General features: G+C 40.1%; 1 protein-coding gene across 50 annotated transcripts in view; it reads right to left on the bottom strand.

The window, feature by feature from the left end:
- The window catches only part of UNC79 (unc-79 subunit of NALCN channel complex), a 287,437-nt gene that overhangs the window by 161,946 nt on the left and 103,811 nt on the right, over window positions 1-21,680 (bottom strand). For all 50 annotated transcript variants that reach the window (XM_054240312.2, XM_078335677.1, XM_078335682.1 and 47 more), the window contains 5 exons: window positions 21,407-21,447; window positions 18,488-18,516; window positions 13,019-13,248; window positions 10,354-10,525; window positions 8,433-8,663 (listed from right to left, as the gene is read on the bottom strand). In XM_054240312.2, the coding sequence (XP_054096287.2) occupies window positions 8,433-8,663; window positions 10,354-10,525; window positions 13,019-13,248; window positions 18,488-18,516; window positions 21,407-21,447 (703 nt within the window). The remainder of the gene's footprint in view (window positions 1-8,432; window positions 8,664-10,353; window positions 10,526-13,018; window positions 13,249-18,487; window positions 18,517-21,406; window positions 21,448-21,680) is intronic.

Here is a 21,680-nt window from a genome sequence, read left to right as displayed (position 1 = left end):
CGGCCCAATGTTTTCTAAGTATACCTAGTGAAATGTAACCTAACTGCATGTATAAACAGATTGTAACCGACTCTTGTGCCAGTCACCAACTTTTGGCCAATCAAAGACAGCCAACTGTTAATAAGGCAAACACCAGGATGTAACCAATCTGGCTGTTCCTGTATTTCATTTCCATTTTCTGTAAGTCACTTTTCTTTCCCTGTCTTTTTTTCTACCACATGGCTATGCTGGAGCCTTTCTGAATCTATTCTGGTTCAGAGGCTGCCTGACTTGTAAGTTCTTCTTTGCTCAGTTAAACTCTGTTAAATATCATTTGTCTAAGGTTTTCATTTTAACATATGTAAATAGTCCTAAAACTCTCAGAAATATAGGAACTAACCCAAATTTCAAGATTTTGAGTATACATGATTTCAGTAAATCTGCAAATGAAACAAGTATAATAATGTTTGTTTCATAAAAACGCTGTGTTTCAGTGGTCAGCACAGAGTACCATGATGAGCACACTTTTTGCTTCTACCTGGGCTTACTACTCAAATAAACTAATATATTTACCAATGTTTAAGATTATAGAATTGATAGATTTGATTTTTATTAAATAGAATCATTATTCTGACAAAGTTCATATCAATAGTAATTGTATTTTCTAATGTTTCTGCTTAGATGTAGTGGTCAAAATCTTTTTGGTAACTTGAAACCTTAATGGTAGACTAAGATAAATTAAATGGCAGATACTCATTGAAAATCTAGATCACTTCTAAGTAGGACAAAATATTAACACATTAATTGCTGATCATAAGTTTATCTGTTTTTAACTTCTTATTTTGTACAGATACTAAAGATTTTCAGGTTTGTTAAAGAGGATGTCCTTTTTGCCACATTGAAGAATTGTACTAAGAAGAAGATGCCTCTAGAAATTGTGAGATGGTATAGTCACATGATTTGCTAAAATGCCAAAAAATGCTGATATACAACAGGCAATTCACAGTTGTCTACTTAAACAGTTTTCTCTGGAAAATAAAGGATAATAAGGGTTGAAAATTATAATGAATAACATATAAATTGGACTACTAGACATAATCAGGATGAAGGAAAAACCTCTGTATGCAAAGTATTCAAGTAATGTAGAATGTGGTTTGGTTACAGGAAAAAGAGCAATTCTTTCCCAAAGGCGTTGTTTACTCATTATTCCTGAATGAGGAGGAGAAAAGAACCAACACCTGAAAGGGAAGTGCGGGGAAGGCAGAGAAAGAGAATTTTATCTTATGTGGCCACATTGGCTAAGACTGAATAGACTTATTTTAAGGTTTTTAAATGAGCTTTAATATTAACAGTGTACTAATGCAAAACTAGAGTTTTGTTTTCTCTCTCTTAAAAAAAAAACAACATTGTTTTAGATTATCTTATTTCTGTTTATTTATTTATTTTTCTTGAGATGGAGTTTTGCTTGTTACCCAGGCTGGAGTGCAATGGCACAATCTCGGCTCACCGCAACCTCTGCCTCCTAGGTTCAGGCAATTCTCCTGCCTCAGCCTCCTGAGTAGCTGGGATTACAGGCACACGCCACCATGCCCAGCTAATTTTTTCTATTTTTAGTAGAGACGAGGTTTCACCATGTTGACCAGGATGGTCTCGATCTCTTGACCTCATGATCCACCCACCTCGGCCTCCCAAAGTGCTGGGATTACAGGCTTGAGCCACCGCTCCCGGCCTTATTTCTGTTCTTAATAAGAGGTTGTAAAAGGTTTTTCTTTACCTTTTGAAAAATCTGCCTGGGAGACTACCACAGTCTGAATGTGTCCCCTCCGAAGTTCTCATGGGGAAACCTAATCACCAATGTGATGATGTTAGGAGGTGGAGCCTACTGGGGGGTGATTAGATCATGAGGACAGAACCCTTATGAATGAACATCCTTATAAAAGGGACCCCAGAGAGCTACCTTGCCCCTTCCACAACATAAGGACACCGCCAGAAAGCACTATATGAACCAGGAGGTAGGCCCTCACCAGACACTGAATCTGCCTTATCTGGGACTTCCCAGCCTCTACAACTGTGAGAAATTTGTTGTTTATAAGCTACCCAGTCTATGGTATTTTGCTATTGTAGCCCAAACAAACTGAAGAAACTAAGACAGAAACAGAGACTCTGCATCTCATCAGAATAATTTCCTGTGGGTTTTTTTGTTTTTTGTTTTGAGACAGGGTCCCACTCTGTCACCCAGGCTGGAGTGCAGTGCATGATCATGGCTCATGTAGCCTCGACCTCCCGGCAATCCTCTGGCCTCAGCCTTTCAAGTATCTGGGACTTGAAAGGCATGTGGGTGTGAACCAACATGTCAGGCTAAGGTTTTTTGCTTTTCTGTAGAGACAAGGTATCCCTAGGTTGCCCAGGGTGATCTTGAACTCTTGGGCTCAAGTGATCCTCCCACCTTGGTCTCCAGAAGTGCTGGGATAACAGGCACGAGCCACCACTCCTGGCCTCCTGTGCTTTTTGTCTTTATGATGTCCTAGATTATTTAGGAGAACCAAGGCTTCTCAATGTTAAAAGAGCTAAGTTTTGTTACTCTTTTTGTTTCTTACAATTGTGTTACCCCCATGTTTACTTTTGAAATCTCTTAGTGTCATATAGGTTAAATAAATAACTAAGAATTGTTTCACAGTGGCCCGTAATGTTGATTAATCAAGTACTCAAATCTTTTGGCATTTCTAATAACTTTTGATATTTTGTCTTTCCAAAGCCAAATCCTAAATGAAATCTTGGTCTTGAACGGACTGAAATTTCCCAGAGGGACCCTTGAAAATCTCAAAAGATTTGTTCTTACCTGTAAAAAGATAAGCTAAACTAATTAGGTTTATTTGATATGTTGAATTATATGGAAAGCATTGTCAAATAAAAAGAGTTGTTTAACTGTCCTTAGGTTACATTTGTTTTTGTTTTTGTTTTTTGAGACGGAGTTTCGCTCTTGTTACCCAGGCTGGAGTGCAATGCTGCGATCTTGGCTCACCGCAACCTCCGCCTCCTGGGTTCAAGCAATTCTCCTGCCTCAGCCTCCCGAGTAGCTGGGATTACAGGCACACGCCACCATGCCCAGCTAATTTTTTGTATTTTTAGTAGAGACGGGGTTTCACCATGTTGACCAGGATGGTCTCGATCTCTTGACCTTGTGATCCACCCGTCTCAGCCTCCCAAAGTGCTGGGATTATAGGCGTGAGCCACTGCGCCTAGGTTACATTTGTATAAATAAATGTTATGAATATAAATATTTCGGGAATTATATAAAGTTCCTAGAAATTTGTCAATGCCCTTGCTGGCATGATACATCTTATGCTTCGTCTGATAGTAGACAACAATGGCAAAATAGTATCCGTTATTTTACTTATTATGTTAGTTGCATACCACGGAAACAACACAACTGCCTTGTCAACTGTATCTTTAAGGATGACTACTTTAAGCCTTTTGTCATTCAAACAGGAATTGTTATCTGAGGTTTTCTGAAAGTCTTGCAATCAGCTACTAGCAAGACTGCTTATCTTCAACATGAGCAGATTGTCTCTGAGGTTTTCTGAAAGTCTTGCAATCAGCTACTAGCAAGACTGCTTATCTTCAACATGAGCAGATTGTCTCTGAGACCACGGAAAGGACCATGACAGGAACTCTGGGGTACAGGCTTCTGGTGGCATTGCTTAAATCATGGAGATCATAACCACTGGACTGAGTCAGGATTGCCAGCCTTTAGCAGAGAAGCTAATGGGTTCATTAACTGCTAACTCAATCAAGCAGAACAAGACTGAATCACAAGGGACTGAATGAAAAATGATTATAATTTGTATCTTTTTTTTCTTTAGAACATTGCTAGTTTTTCAATCAATATTCTCTTTTTTGGATACAAGGAACTCCTTTCTCTTTTCTCCTATGCTATCTATAACTACAATAATTTGGTAGATTTATACCTTTGTAAACAAAAATGAAATATATCCTTTTTCTCTCTACCTGATTCCTCCAGAATTCAGAAGCTCTTATTGAATATCCTTATTGTCATAGCATTATTGCTATTTGCATAAGTCGAATAAGAATCTGTTCTCCTTGTAACAGGACATAATTGGAAAACTTGGTTATAAAACCGCCTTTGCAAATATTGTAACAGTGAGAAAATAATGACAGCGGAGGAGATCTGATGTAGCCAACCCCCCCGCTGTTGCCCTTAGCATTCAAGCTGCCAAGCTAGCTTTGGGAGACATTTAGCTTATAGTTTAAATGATAATAGCCCTTCCCCAAAATTCAAATGCCTTTCTAAAGAAACCACAAGGCCAGGAGGAGGAAAGGAGCCTGAATTCTGCTAAGGTGTAGACATAAACAGTTACCAGCTCTTATTCCAGAGGTCACAAGATATACAACTTCTCCAATTATTCCTGCAGATAACATCACTATTGTAGCACTTAAGAATGGTGTTTTGAGATATCTTTTCATGTATTTTGCATGTCTGACACCCATGGCTCCAGCTGGACCTGCCAACCCCTCCTGTGGCCCCACCCATAATCGACTCAGCATAAGAGGACATCTTCAACTCCCTGTGATTTCGTCTCCAACACAACTATCCACAGCAGCAAGCACCCGCTGCCTAGCCAACCCCACTCCTTTCCACAAATTGGCTTCGAAAAACCCCTAAGCTACAAGCCTTTGATGAGACCGATGTGAGCAATAACTCAGTCTCTCATGTGGCATGGCTGGCCTCATGTCAATCAAACTTTCTTTACTCAATGCTCTCAATTGATGTTGTTTGTGCAGCGGGCAGGAGGAACCCATCGGCCAGTTACAGTTACATTACCGAGCCTTCGTGGAATGTCCTATTTGAGAATTGCGTGGAATCTGATATGACTACACAATTTTAAGAAACTAAGATTGACTTTATAGAGCCAATGTTTTCAAAGCCCCCTTGGAAAAACTGATCTGATACCAGCATTACAGAATTCTCAGCCTTATAGATGAGTAAAAAAGGTCACCTCCTAGGAAACTTAGAATATTTGGGAGACCTCAAGAAGAAAGGAATTCACCCAAATCTATAAATGTTACAGATTAAGTCTGATGACAAGTTCTTGGCTTGACTTCTAGCATCGAGAAACCTCTAAAAGTCCACCCAATATGAGATTCCTTAGAAGAGTTCTGGCAATGCAAACTTTAAAAAGCTCTAAGTGGTCAATTACCATTCTTGCTGTGCTTGTGCAAATGATCAGACTAAATTTAATGAGACTAATTTTGTAACTAAAAGTAATCTTACCTTAATTATCTTTGATCAAAAAATGCAGGCGATTGTAGAGAGAAATTTCATGTTTTGATGAAAAACTATAACCCACTCTTGTGAGTGATCAGAATCTAGTCGTGTTCATCATGTTTGAAATATTTTTCCCCTCTTTGTAAACTAGATCCTTCTGTCTTGCCCATTTTGCCAGTAATTAACACATCTAATTTTTCTCCTACTTACCTGCCATGGCATCACTAAGAACTAAAAACCTGACTTCCTGGATCATTATTAAGACTCTGGGTTATCTTGTTACAAAGCCCTGAAAGCTGAAATGGGACACCATGATAGAAAATTCAAAGGACTTACTGCTGCAACAGTTTGGTCCACGCAGGAAGTTCACCAAACACTCACCTCTTTCCTGCTATGCTCTGGAAAATAACCATAACTGTGACACTGATGTTCTCACTCCACCATCTAAACATGATTCAAGCCCAACATCTAGACATCTTCTCAACTGCCTGCCATCTGTACTCAAAACCTAGGTGTATAATCTACCCCAACCATTACTCTGTGCTTTTCTGTTTCCTCATTCTATGCTCTTCTTCCCCTCTGCAGATCTCTTATCTCACAATTTCTAACCTAAACCTTCACTCTTCAGCAATCAACTTAGCTTCTTTTACATGTGTTGAAACTTCAAGGGATGATAGGGGAAATGTTAGCCACTCAAACCCTAGAGTTGGTATAAAGATTATTTTAAAGCGAAAACATTTAAGCTAAAGAAGATGCAAAAAGAAATCTTATTTAACTTCCATTATGTGACTCAAGCAGAGTCTCCAGAGAAAACCCTTCTGTTACGCCCCTCCAAAGGGAGTTTCCTGTGAATTCAGCTGCTGTGGAGATAGCCCAGTTCCTGCCCAGCTCAAGTGGCATTAAAACACCCAATGGAATCTTCCATACCTTCTCACTGAAGCCCTTAAGTAAACCTTCTGTTAAGTTTGGTATATACGTCTTTTATCTCTGGCTATTCAGGAAGTAATTTATCACTGAGCTCTCCCACATGCACTCAGAAAGAAACCTTCTCTTCTCTCCAGTTAATCTACTATCAGTTAATTTGTAGGCCCCAAAACATCTGCACCTAAGTTGGAATAAGAAAAGTTTTTCTCCCAACGTAATCATTTATTCTCATTTTCCAGAGGAAGGTCACATCAATCCTTCAGTATTCCAGGAGACGTAATTATAGAAAATATATCAACACAGACAAAGAGTATCAGAAAATGGGAAATTTCTATTAGGCAAAAATTCAATTTTCTAAGTGAGTCAGTAGGTGGCACCAAAGAAGAAAGAAGTACGTCTCTGTAAATGCACAGATCGCTGAGTCCTGAAAATCCAATAAAAGGTACTCCTATAGATGGTCTGTGCTCTGTTTTATCTTTAAATGTCCTACTTTAGCACAGGTTTATACTGAAAACTGCCTTAAGATCTCCCTGAAAGGAAATTGAAAAATTGCAAATAAAAATAAAACTTAGAAAATACTTGCAAAAAAAATTTCACATTACTACCTCCAAAACCTGATTCTGGACATCTCCCGTTCTGGGTTAGCTACAAATTATATCATATTCAAAGAATATGGGCTGCTCACAGCAGCTCATGCCTGTAATCCCAGCACTTTGGGAGGCTGAGGCAGAAGGATTGCTGGGGGCCAAGTCTCTGAGACCAGCCTGAGCAACATAGACAGACCCCATCTCTACAAAAAAAGTTTATTATTATTATTATTATTTTGTTTTTTGAGATGGAGTTTTGCTCTTGTTACCCAGACTAGAGTGCAATGGCATGATCTCGGCTCACCGCAACCTCCACCTTCTGGGTTCAAGCAATTCTCCTGCCTCAGCCTCCCCAGTAGCTGGGTCTACAGGTGTGCACCACCAGGCCCAGCTAATTTTTGTATTTTTAGTAGAGACAGGGTTTCACCTTGTTGACCAGGATGGTCTCGATCTCTTGACCTCGTGATCCACCGGCCTCGGCCTCCCAAAGTGCTGGGATTATAGGCGTGAGCCACCGCGCCTGGCCAAAATGTTTTAATTAGATGGATGTGGTGATGCATGCCTGTAGTCTCTGAGGTGGGAGGACCGCTTAAGCCCAGGAGTTCAAGGGTACAGTGAATATGACCGTGCCACTGCAGTCCAGCCTGGGTGACAAAGTGAGACCCTGTCTCACAAAATAAAAGAAAAAAAGAAACATGGAATCTTCTTAGATTTGATCCACTGAGGCAGAGGCAAGAGGATAAGCACAGAGAAATCTGTTCCATAAGTTAGAGGAATAGGTGCATTTTGTCTGATTCTGAACCTTTTTGGCATTTCAAATGGCAGGGCAGGGACTTCTACCATTCATCTGTAGATATATACATGATTGAAAAAGGACATTTCCCCTAGTTGAATGGTAATCTTTCCAAAGATTCTAAGCCAAAAGAGGACTGAGCTGTAGTAACCTCACAGAAGGGCTTTGTTGTTCTTGTTGTTTTGAGACAGAGTTTTGCTCTTGTTGCCCAGGCTGGAGTGCAATGGTGCAATCTCGGCTCACTGCAACCTCCACCTCCTGGATTCAAGTGATTCTCTTGCCTCAGCTTCCTGAGTAGCTGGGATTACAGGTATGTGCTACCATGCTGGCTAATTTATATTATTATTATTATTTTTTGTAGACAGGGTTTCTCCATGTTGGTCAGGTTGGTCTCGAACTCTCAACCTCAAGTGATCAACCTGCCTCAGCCTCCCAAAGTGCTGGGATTATAGGCATGAGCCACTGCATCTGGCCTTGTTGTTTCTTAATAATAAGATTTAGCTTCCCAGCTACTCCAGAGGCTGAGGCAAGAGGATCTCTTGAGCCGAGGAATTCAAGGCAGCCAGCCTGGGCAACATAGCAAGATCCTAATTAAAAAAAAAAATCAGCAATGTCAAGAAAGAATAGTCCCTTAAATGGTTAAAGACACCTCACAAATACATCTTGCCATTCTTCCTCATCCCAAAACAAAATCAAAGTAGCACATCACCCAAGATATAGTTACTACATTCATTTAGCTATTTAATTAAAATAAGGAGAGATGTTCCTCCTCCGCAGACACTGATAATACCTCATGGCTAAGGCAGCACATCTCCCCAAGTCCTCCTCTCCAACAAGGTGCAAGCTGTAGGCTTCCACTTACTCTGGCAAATTCCATGGGTTTAGGAAGAAGGCACATGACCATGACATCGAAGCGAACATCACATACTGTCTTCAGCCATTTGGTGACAAACTGAGGCTTCAGCTTTTCCACCAGACTTCCCACTTCATCATCCATCATATATGCAGTGGAGTGAAACCACTGAAACACCATGGCCACTAGCCGGGCCAAGCTTTCTGTAGGCGTGTTCTCACTGGGTGTGCAGAGGCTCACCTAGAAGTAGGTAGATTAAAACCTTGTTCAGCTTCCATCCATCTTTACAAAATTATTATGGGTGGATTAAAAGGCAAAAATAAGTAAAAAGATATCCCTGATAATCCATTTGAAATAGGCAGTTTCTTTTTTTTTTTCCTTGTGTGTACAGAATAGAAACAGGTGAAGTTGGCAGTTTTAAAAATGGGGATTGCTTATCCGGAAACTGTGTTCCTTTCTACTGGGAGAGATGGATTGCAACAATGGTTTTCCCTCAAGAGTTCATCTTCTAATTAAGCATTTTGTCCTACAAGAAATCTATTACATAATCTGCACCAGATAAATGCTTCTAAAAGGTTAGGTCAACAGGCAGGGCGTGCTGGCTCACACATGTAATCCCAGCACTTTGGGAGGCTGAGGTGAGTGGATCTCAAGGTCAAGAGTTCGAGACAAGCCTAGCCTGGCCAATTTGGTGAAACCCCGACTCAACTAAAAATACAAAAATTAGCAGGGCATGGTTGTGCATGCCTGTAATCCCAGCTACTCAGGAAGCTGAGACAGGAGAATCGCTTGAACCCATGAGGCGGAGGTTACAGTGAGCCAAGATCAAACCACTGCACTCCAGCCTGGCAACAAAGCATGACTCTGTCTCAAAAAAAAAAAAAAATTAGGTCAACAAAATGATATTTCATTCATATCCTCAATGAAAATGATCTATATACATTTCAGTTCTAAAATGATCATATTTCACTAGGAATTTTGTATTAGTAATAATTCAGATTATCTGGGAGTCCCCTAATTCAGTATCATAACTAGACTTTTTAAAACATCATTCATTCATTTACTATGAACTAAACTTTTATTGAGTACTATGGCAGCGTCCAGGAATAAAAATAAATAAATAAAACACTGTCCTTGCCTTCGAAGAGTTCACAGTAGTAGCCATTGTGTCATTAGATAATAACTTCTAGAAAGCAAGATATGTGAAATCAACAATTAAATGCCAATTTGGTAAAGACTTTTTCACAGAACTATGTGCAAGCATAATAGAGATATATCACTATGGAGACCGAATCTATGTCTCCACTGGGCAAAACAAAAGCCTGCTTCTCTGCGGAATTGGTAAATTCAGCTCGAGTGGGACTTTAGATCTGTATGTTTGATCTCTACTGAATAGACGTTGCAGTTAAATCAGTCAATAGTAATTATATTCCTTGCATTACTTTAGCTATAACTTTTCTGGTGTACACAGACTTACCATAAATATACAAAAAAACTCCACAGAGACTGAACTTTCAAGAAAAATTTCATCTGCATAGCTGATGGGACGTGAATTAATCTGTAAATGTTATTGAATCTAGTATTTGACAATATATACTACTAGCAGATTTCCTACTTGTACCACTCTAGCCTCTGATACTGTTTTAACATCTGGCTGTTCATCAAAATCAACGGCTATGAGCGGTTTAAAAATTTCCCAAGATTCTGGAATTCGATCTGGACATTGTCAGTTTTTAAAAGCTATCCTAGGTAAATCTAACATGCAACTCAGGGTTCAGAGCTACTGCCATAGAGAATTCAGTCCCATTGCTAAGGTTAATTTTTCACTACTTATTCCTTTTAAAAAAAAAAAAACAAGAGAAAGTCTTCATCAATACAATTGTGGAATGAGAAATAAGAAAGTGGAGAATAGTTAACTTCTTTTTCTTACTAAGAACCAGATTCCGAATTGACTGAGCAGCCTCTGGTCATGTTTGTCATCGTCCTTGTTATCAAAGTCAGCATTATCCAGGGAATGGTGGGAAGAGGAGAGGCCCAGCTGTCGCCGCCGGTTCAGCTCATATTCCCGCTGCTCAGCATGGAACTCAGCTTCTTTCAACAAGCTGCCAAAAAGCAGTGAGATTTCAAGTTAGACTGTGAAAAAACACATTCTAGATCATGACCCATTCCGAAGAAGTACCTCCTGAGTACTCAAGCATTCTGGATTGCTCCTCTTTAAATTGAGTACTGTTACTGAGTTACTGAGTACTGTGCATCCTGAGTTACTCCAGGATGTCTAATTTTATTTTCTTACTATTTTATACTCCATTCCCATTTCAAAAATGAACAAACTGAGACGTAAAGAGGCTAGTTCCTCCCATCAATTAGAATCAAACAGAACTGATGCCTGCTGACTTCTGGTTTGCCAATCATCCCACTATAAGTCAATGCTTCCTCTTTAACTATCATGAAACTGTGCAGACAGCAAACGTATGATACAAGGAAAAACTGAGGAGCTTGTACCCAAATGGAAAATATTCAGCATCTGGTATTCAAAGACATGAAAGTGAAGCAATGAAAATTATTTTTTCCATCTGCTAAACAAGTACCAATTTTGAAAAACAACACTTAGTGGCCAGGTGTGGTGGCTCAGACTGTAATCTCAGCACTTTGGGAGGCTGAGACAGCTGGATCACTTGAGGTCAGGAGTTTGAGACCAGCCTGACCAACATGGTGAAACCCTGTCTCTACTAAAAACACCTAAATTAGCCGGGTGTGGTGGTGCACACCTGTAATCTCAGCTACTTGGGAGGCTGAGGCAGGAGAATCGCTTGAACCCAGATCGTGCCACTGCATTCCAGCCTGGGCAACAGAGTAAGATTCCAACTCAAAAAAACAAAACAAAACAAAAACACTTAGTATTGGTAAGTCTTATATATGGTGTTGGCATTGTAAACCCATACACATGCTTAGAAAAGCAATTTGGTAATGTATTAAGAGCCATGTAAATATTCATACCCTTTGAATCAGGGTAACTGACATCTGGTAATCTATCCTAAGAAAATAAAAAATACAAGTATAGCACTATGTACAAAAATATTTCTCAAAGAGTTACTTATAAAGGTAAAAAACTAGAAGCAGTCTAAATATGTAATGATAGAGAAAAGTAAGTTATATCTAGAGGAATATTATATATCCACTACAAATGATAAATATCAAAATTATGCAACAATGTGAAGAACAGTGTACTGTTATTTCAAAAAGATTTGTGGATACACTGTGATTATGGTTACGGAAATAAAACATGCATTTGAATAAAATTAGAACATATGCAACACTGATGATGACGATAATAGTAGGGTTGGGTGTTTTTTTTCTTTTCAAACTTTTCATAATGTTCAATCTGACAAACATTTATTGCATTTCTACTATGTGTCAACCACTAGGATACAAGAAACAAAAGATTTGGCCTCTATCCTTTCAAACTTACATTCTAATATTATTGCTTTAATTAAAAAAAAAAAATCTTGCCTCCAATTGGGCGCGGTGGCTCACGCCTGTAATCCCAGCACTCTGGGAAGCCGAGGCGGGCAGATTGCCTGAGGTCAGGGATTGGAGACCAGCCTAGCCAACATGGTGAAACCCTGTCTTTACTGAAAATACAAAAGGCTTACGCCTGTAATCCCAGCTACTCGGAAGGCTGAGGCACGAGAATCCCTTGAACCTGGGAGGCAGGGGTTGCAGTTGGTCGAGATCGCACCACTGCACTCCAGCCCAGGCGACAGAGAGAGAGAGACACCGTTTAAAAAAAAAAAAAAAATCTTGCCTCGATGGGTAACAGACAAAAGGAGAGCAAGTGTAGAAGTTATTTCAATTGCCTTTTTGTTGTTGTTGTTTGGTCGTATGATAGAAGAATAACCCAGCAGCCTGCAGGACCTGTCCCTGATTCCACAGGGTAGTGGTTTATCCCAGTATGAAATTACATGGAGTTGGCCTGCGCTGTGGCTCGTGCCTGTAATCCCAGCTCTTAGGGAGGCAGAGATGGGAGGATAGCTTGAGCCCAGGAGTTCGAGACCTGCCTGGACAATATAGCAAGACCCCGTTATCCACAAAAAGGAAAAAAAAAAAGAAATTACATGGAGTTTTCCGCACCTGGTTCCTGTGCAGATAATTCGCTCTTTCAGCCTTCCCCGCCTCCTGACTGGGTAACCCTGCTGTCAGTCAAGCCAAGCCTAGTCACACCCCTCACTCTGATTGGCTCCTTTGCCTAGTTCTCCTAACGCCCACTGCTCAATGCCATTACTGAACTCACCAAACCTGATAACAGCGTGCTTATGTTTTTCTAGTCCCTACATGGGTAACTTAAGGGCAGAGACTATATTTTATTCCCTCCTGCCTCCCAAGTGCCGATCATAGTACCTCGCACATAACTGGCATCCGTAAAAATATTCATTGAATTCATGAATTAAAATAGCATCATTACCATACTGTGGGAAGGTGAGCTGCTGGGCTAAGGGCATTTGAGGTTGCACTAAATATGCACATCCCAGTGTGCGGAGGTTAGCTCAAAGCAAGGTGGAGTTGTCAGAGGCAGCTACTAAGAAACTGCGTGTTACCTGATCACGGCCTCCACGGCGCAGACCAGCTCCTCAGCGCCGCATTCCCGCGTGTTGATGGGCGGAGGGGAGGTCTGATAGAGATGGGTCTCGGCGGCGGCCCCTACTTCATTACTGTGATGATTCGAGTGGCACCTCTTGCAGTACCGAACAGGCCTGTTTCCGTGACGACCACAGCAACCTGCTGAGAAGCAGGTGACAACTGCTCTTCTAACATGGGAGCTGCAGTTCTAGAAGCCAAGAAAGTGAAATCAATTAAAACTGACCGCTGAAGTAAGCTTGGCTAAAAATCAGAATAAATGAAAACTGCAGGGCCACTAGAAGTGACAACACATTCAAGGGCCACTAGTTCCCAAAGCGCAGGTTATTCTCCAACCAGCCAGATTTCAGTCATAGCTAAAAAATAAAGGTGAGGAATGTTTTCTATTCCTGTGTGTAGTAGAAATGCTCTAAATAACAGTGGAACTGCGTTGGGAAGCCCTGTGTAAAGTTACCTCAGCCACGGGGGGGAGTTAGGAGGAGGACACTTTCTGGATTATTTCAAGTTAACATTCCATGAGTTTTCAGCAGAAATATAAAGAAAAAAATTGAACCATGGATCAGAGAGTGCAACATCACAGCACATCAGGGAATAAAAGAAAGAATGTTGCCTCTCAGAATAAACTCTTTCAAAATTATTTTATCCACCTCAAAGAGTAGATTTCCACTGCAGCTCCTCTGTCCCTGCCACATTCAAGGACAGGTAGATGCTGCATTCAAAGACAGAGATTGTGCTGTGCCAAGGCGATGGCCTCAAACCAGACTTTCCCATGCCCACCAGCACTCTATGAAGACCACAGGGACCCACACAGTCAGAACCCCTCGTAGAGTCAGCACTGACATCAGCCGCAGGAAGGGAACCGCAAACGAAGTGATGGGAATGAGAACAGGGGTGGAGTATAAGACATTTCAAAGTTCAGGGGCACCACTGTTCAAGCTGCCCTGGTGAGATGCAGAGGAGTGAGGCAGCACCCACATGAAGCTATTGGAGAGGTGCCCCCAAGCCTATCAGAGATGCGACCACCACATACTCAATGTCTTTCAATAGTGCTTGTGAAGACGTGAACACCCCCAAGGGGGTGTTAGACTCAAGCCTTTATGAACTCAGAGCTTGTGAGAGGAGGGAGATAAAAGAACGAATTAATCATTTTCACCTAGAATTTAAAGGGAAAATATTGAGCTCAGGACAGTCTTTCCAGCCAGCATAGAATTCTCAAGGTAAGAAAAAGTTTCAAGGCAAATATCAAATCCAGGGCCCTAGCAGGAAAATGTGGTCTTACGTGGTCTCAGTAGGAAAAAATGATGGTAAGGGCTTGAATATAAAACCTTTGTTAAAAACTCAGAATTTGAGAGCATACACCATAGACTCTTTTAGAGAGACAAAAAAAAGGGGAGGCCCTTCTAAGGTTCTTAAGGGCATACCTCAGCATCCTCTTCATTCAACAGTAAGGGTTCTAAGAATCTTCAAATCATTGTTCCCAGCAGCCTCATAGGGAGTACAAGGTGTAGAAGGACTTATCCCAAAGAGATGTGCGCATTTGACTCATGTTTAATGAAGCAGGTTTATATATTGAGACATAAAAGCCCATTTTTAATGGCATTATACTACCGTAGATTGAAAGGGACAGAGACAGTCCAAAAACGAGGTTTTGGGACTTCCAAACTTCTATAAGCAAAAATATAACTGATAAAACTACTTATCTGTAAATGACAGGCTACTTTTTATGAGAAAGAAAAGATGGGCATCTCCTAAAGGGTGAGGCCTGGAGTCAAAGAGACCAGCTCCCAGGAAGCAGGACTGGCACCTAACTAAGGAACACGTCACATGTGCCCTGTGATCTTCAGAATTTCTAAGGACTCGTGACTACCTTCCTCTCACTTCCTCACTTTTACCTGAGTGTCTACTGCAGTAATCCTACCCCTGTATCACTACTGCATGTTAGCTGTGCAGGTTGCAGGCAACATCTCTTGCATTTACAGGTACTCAAAGCAAGAGGAAGAATACTTAAGGAGCCAAGCCCAAAGAGCCTCGTCCACACCTGGACCTGATTTTGATGAGAAGACCTTGGACCTCCAGCCAAAATTTTACAAGTGGAAAGAATGTAAATCATCTGTGACCAGAGGGATGGAAACTATCTCTTCCCATCCAGAAATCAGAGGTAGTTTCCCTCCCCTTGAATCTGGACGGGCTTGCGGCTGCTTCAACCAATAGAGCATGACAGAAATGATGCTTATAAAAGGACATGCAGCTTCCACCTGCTGCCTTGAGATGTTCTCTTCAGATATTTCCTCATCAGGATACTCCTCCCAGATCTCTGCCATCATGCCATGAGACAGTCAAGCCACAGGGAGAGACCACGTTTAAGTCTTGAGTGCTGGCTTAGCATAGTCTTCAAGTCACCTCACCCCAGAACCCAAATGTATGATCTAGAAAACCTCTAGATAATTAAAACCCTCAGCTATTCAAGTCTTCCCAGATAAGGCCTCAAACATCATCAAACAGAAACAAGCTCTCTCCATCATGCCCTGTCCAAATCTCTGATCCACTGAGTCTATGAACATAATTAAATGTTGCTATTCGATGCTGCTAAATTCTAAGTAATTTCTTATGGAGTATCTGGATACAATGCATGTGATAATATTTGGAATCCCAACTAAAAGTCAATCTGCTTTATTACCACATGCCATCAATCCTGAACAACGTCAGCAATAAAACACGTTTCCCCCAAAATAATCTTCAGTTGATGGAAGTTCTAAATTATTGCTGGGATTCCTACTAAGTTTTGATAATATATTTGAAAGGCCTCAACCCGTGTGGATTCAGCTCATTCATTTCCAAAGGAAACTAGAGAAACTTCCCTCAGATGGAGATTCAGCCGGGCATGTTTTCAAATGTTCACTCCAACCGCTTTGCTTCACTTTGAAGTTTAAACACATAGAAATAACTACAAGTGGCCTCACAATATCACAGAATTGAAATAATCTAGGTCTGTCCCTTTATCTTTCTAATGACGATGCTATCTTTGCTAATTTCAGTTATACTGTTCAGGGAACATGCAGTACCAAAGAGGTAGAATATAAACTGCCCAGGGTGAGACCAAACAATTCTGAGCCGTTATGAACTTAATGGAAGTTCTCCAAATTAATGTCTATGTAAAACACAACACTGATTAAAGGATAAGCAATAAAAATGTGCTAATTTGAACCTGATTACTACAAATAACTTTGTCGCATAAAGAGAGAAGTGTTAAAAAATGATCTACCCTGGGTGTCAAATATGTTAAATGTGTCCCCAGAGCCAGGACATGCTGATCTAGAAAACAGAACTGTTTGAAATCCTAGTCCCTCAAGCTTATAAAAGATTCTCAAAGTAAGGATGGCCTCAGGATAAAGATCAAAGGAAGAACATGGTCTATAACTCTAAGATCCTTTAAGTCTTCAGAAAGTTATGAGGTCGTACCTAATTGAGCCTCTCAGCTATAACAGAGCTTCTAACAATTTTAAGGGCATGCTGAAATGCTCGAAGTATAGGAAAGACTGCCTCAAAAATAATTACAGATGTGGCTTTGAGGGCACAGGACCTCAATGAGATTCACTGAAAATCCACAAAGTTTTTAAGAAAGTCATACTAGCAAAAACACCACCAGCTAAAGCTAAGGTAAAGCGACACAGTTCAAAATGAAAAGAGGTCTATGGGATCCTAAGTCTTACATGCAGGAAGCAGATTGAGAAGGTTACTCAGCTGCAACATGGGCCATTCCTTATTGAAAAGAAAAGATGTCTCAGAGAGTGAAGCCAAGAGCTCAGGAGACAATAACAGATTAGGGAACCACTCCTAGGAAGCAAAACCAGATCCTAATCAAGGCATGTGTGCTATCCCTGGAGACAGGGGAATTGTTGATGTGTTTGTAGCTGAAGCTGCTATAGACCAATGACTGCTATCTGCTTTCCCTTATTCTTTTTGAATAGAAGTCTATTGCTATTATCCTGTCCCTGCCTCAACTTTGTGCCTTGGGTGCAGAGAGAGAAGATAACTTTCCTTCTTAGTTCGCAGGTCTCTGAATCAAGAGAATCAGTCACCAGAAAGTTTAATCAGTAACATATCAGATGCACATCACAAGATATTAGACTTTAAGCCTGAAGCCATAAATGACTAAGTCTTGTGGAAGTCATAGAAAGTGGTGAGCATATTTTGCATATGGAAAGAAGGTAAATAATTATGTCCAAAGGATGGATTGTGGTAGATTAAAGGTGACCACAAAGTTCTTGCCACTCCTTTAATAACCACAAAGATCCTATTTCTCCACATTTTGAATCTGGGCTGGCCTTGGAACTTGCTCTGATGAAATAATGCTGTGTGACTTCTGCAAGGCCCTGAAACCTCCTCTCTCTCTCTCTCAGAAGACTGCCACCTGTGAACAAGTCCAGCCCAGCCCCTGGAGAATGAGACATCATGTGGGAAGAGGGAGGCCCAGACACCCCACCCATCTCACCATTCCAGCCATTCCAGCTGAGCCCCACCTTATTCCAGCTTACCCACCAACTGACTCCAAATATGTGAGTGAGCCTGGAGTAATTTATCAAAAGAACGGCTTGGCTCAGCTGAGCATAAGACAAATTGCCGATCCACAGAATTGTGATCAAATAATTGGGTTGCCATATGGTCCACTATGTTTTCAGATGTTTTGTTACACATCCATAGATAACTGAGACAGCCTTCCAATATACCTACTCGTGACCAACATCCCAAAAAGTTTAAATGACGTATGCAAGGTCCACATAGGTCAGAGGGAACAGAGCTGGCCAGAGTCCAGGTATCTCAATAAACTAATCAAAAGTTATTTTTTATGACATCATACTGCCTCCTTTTACTCTTTTTGATTATTAAAACAAGAAGAGAAGATGGAGGTGATTTAGAAAAACTATTATAAAAAAATAAAGGAAATATTAAAGGAAGAATCTTTAGCTATATATGTTGTTCAACTTACACATAAATACTTTCCATGTATAGTCACTCTGGGTATGTTTTTCACACATACAAATTGGACTATTTGCACTCCACTTCAAAACAATTGATATTTCCAGCATACAAGAGATATCCTTAACTAAAGTTAAGTACCATAAATTGCAGTATTATTGAAACCTTTTTCTAATTAGACTCCTATCCCAGAATTACCCATAGGCTTTTATTTGCAGATCACCGAACAAAAACATTGTGCATAAGACGGGTGAGCAAAAGCAGAAATGGAAATAGAGACCATTTGGACGTCGCAATCTTGCATGCTAAATTATTTCCTTTCCCCCTCCACAAATACAGTGGCATGCACATACTGGGAAACCACAGTGCAGAAATGAGGCAGATGTCAATACATGAACTGACATACGAACACAATAAATCATGCCCCAACAACACAAACGGTTTGCTCTTACCTTTTTCTGACATATGGCAGATATTTCAGCTGTAAGGGGAAGGCACACAAAATATCAACAAAGAAAGCAAAGCCCTCTTCTTCTTATTTAATTAATTAATTGATTTTTTGAGACAGGGTCTCACTCACTCTGTCACTCAGCCTGGAGTACAATGGCCCCATCATAGCCCACCACAGCTTCTTGAACTCCTTGGCTTGAATGATCCTCCTGACTCAGCCTTCTGAGCAGCTAGGACAATAGGTATGGGCCTCCATGTGCAGCTAATTTTTTTTAGAGATGGGGTCTTGCTATGTTTCTCAGGCTGTTCTTGAACTCCTGACCACAAGCGACCCTCCTGCCTTAACTTCCCTCCTACGGGGTTAGTACAGGTGTGAGCCACCATGCCGGGTCTAGAGCCCATTTTAAATAAGGGTGGCCACGAAGGGGGAGTTTTTTTAATCTTGACCTCTGGACTTGGCCCAAACAGCTTTCTGCTTGTCTCATAAATTACCATCTACTTTTATTGGCTTCAAGTTTCCTCAGAAAGCCTGAAATAGATTTTTTTTTCATCTAGTGGGGTAAAAACACCTGCATGCTGCTACTCTTACAAGTAATTTAATCTTTTCAGACATGACTTAGAAATCAAATCTGGTTAAAGTCAAAAATTTTAATCTTATTTCCCCATTTTACAGAGGACAAAATTGAGAACCACTGTGGTTAGATAAATTCTTCAGGGTCACACAGGCTATCAATGGTAGGGGCAGAACTTGAGTTAAAGTCTCCAAATTGCCCTTTTACTGTTCTTTCCATTATACTATGACACCGGATTGATGTGATATATTTACAGCATCACCATGGGATTGTTTGCAATATCAAAATTGTAGAAAAAAATACTAACTTGGACTAGTTTTGAATTATCAATTTATATCATTCTTAACTTGTGTGTGTAAAACCAGTTGTAGGGTTATTTAAGAAAAAGCAATTTTCAAACCCACGGGTAGACCAGTTGGAGCAAGACTGTCAAATTACTGTCTACATATGGGATTGACTTTAATGAATGGATAAGAATTCTTTTTAGTGGGCACATCAATTATTTCCATGAAAACTGATGCTTGAGAGTATCTGAAAATAAATTTTCCAAGAATCGATTAATATGTTCTCTGAAATAGTAAATGCTCAAAAAATGCACTAATACCTTATTTATAGTATAGTCTATGTTACAATTTATTTAAAAGATCAAAGGTAAATGTCTCCCAAACCCTGTATGGTAATTTTAAACTAGTGGATGAAAAAGTGATAAAATTTACAACTCACTTTTAAAAAACTGGTTTTGTGTAATTAATGGTTATTTGACAGTTTGACCTCCTAGAGTTTATCTTAAATCATCTGAGGTTAGTGTCACATCTCTAGATAAATAATGAAAAGTTATTGCCAATTTTCCTCTAAAGATGAGTATCACTGGAGATGAGGACCATAACTCAGCGACACAGCTGATATTTTAAATGTATTTTATAACTTGACTGTGGCTTTTACCTCACAGTACTGGATGATCACTAAGTAGCCTAATTTAAAGGTTAAAAAGTTACATTTACCCATGTAAGCCCAAATCTTTTTACAGATTTTTTTCTAAGACAAGATTTTTCTCTGTCACCCAGGCTGGAGTTCAGTGGCATGATGACGGCTCACTGCAGCCTCAACCTCCTGGGCTCAAATGATCCTCCCACATCAGCCTCTCAAGTAGCTGGGAGTACAGGCATGTGCCACCATGCCTGGCTAAATTTTTTGTTTGTTTGTATTTTTAGTAGAGACAGAGTCTCACCATGTTGCCCTGGTCGGTCTCAAACTCCTAGGCTCAAGCCATCAGCTCGTCTCCACTTTCCAAAGTGCTGGGATTATAGGGATGAACCTCTGTCCCTGACCTACAGATATTTTTTATGTAAATTTTCAAAATGTGTCTTTGAAGGATATACAGGCTGATATTATTGCTCCATTTTACAGAGGGGGAGCACTAAATTAAGTTTTCTCTTAAGGTTGAGAATCTAATATAAATAATATGAAAAGTAAGACTACAAAAAGTATAACTGTCATCAAGCAAAGGCCTTCAATTAAAAAAAAAAGCTTACAGAATTTAGTTTGCATAAGGTTTTCCTCTTAAATGGGCCTTTCACATGAATCCTTCCATTTTCTACATGTGAAGTCATATACCATCGAGTTCTTCCTGTGCCCCAATCTGTACTCAAACTTAATATGCCTGCAACTCTTTCCACCTTTCATCTTTCCTCTGTTTGTCAGTACTTTTCCTTATCATTTTAGTGTCCAATGACGTGGCTGGAATAGCTGCTTCTCCCATGTATGGAAAAATGCTCTGTCTGGGACAACTTTCAGGGCATAGCTCTGAGAACTCCAACAAACTTCAAGAAGCATTGCAATCTTGTCTTTCCATTGAGATGGGTTAGATATACCTTATCCCCATCTTACTGATGAGGAAACTGAGTCTCAGAGAAATTCAATGTCTTCCCTTCACAACACAGCACCAGTAATAGTATCAGGGGAAAGGCCAATTATTCATTTCTCTCCAAGCTGGTGTTGCTTATTTTTATTCTCTTTATTCCGACCTGGCACAGCAACTTAGCACTGGCAACAACTGTTACAGATACAGAAAATCCCTAAGACAGAATTTGTCAGGGCTTTAGTCATATGGAATCCTAATTTCAATATCTACCTTTAATTTTAATAGGGATGACACCACTTCCCTCATTATTAAAAGTGTGGGTACATTATAAACAAGGCATTGATATTATGCTTCTTATCGATGAATATTCATAGAATATAATGCTTTGGTGATTGTCTTTGTAAAATAAAATAGTACAATAGGAGATAAAGCAATGATGTCATTAGTCATGGTTACTCATTATTCAGCCTTTCCTAAGTCAACCATACCTTGTGGCAGAAGAACATCAATCAGCCACTCACTGTGGTCCCTATTGAAAAAAAACAAAATTCATTTTTGAGCTTCATTGAAATGTTCTCCTTCCACATGAATGTTTATAAGCTACACACTATTGCTGAAAGGCTTTTAATAGAAAGGAAGTATAATTAAGAGCACTATCATAATAAACTCTTAAAATGTCTAATGCATTCCAGCTAAATTATAAATTATAGGCACTTCATCATATTCCGTTATCTTTAAATGATACTTTCCAGATGCTAACTA

Source organism: Callithrix jacchus, chromosome 8, assembly GCF_049354715.1.
Source record: "Callithrix jacchus isolate 240 chromosome 8, calJac240_pri, whole genome shotgun sequence".
Lineage (NCBI taxonomy): Eukaryota > Metazoa > Chordata > Mammalia > Primates > Cebidae > Callithrix > Callithrix jacchus.
Note: the sequence above shows the minus strand (reverse complement) of the source record. Positions and strands in the feature narration are given on the sequence as shown.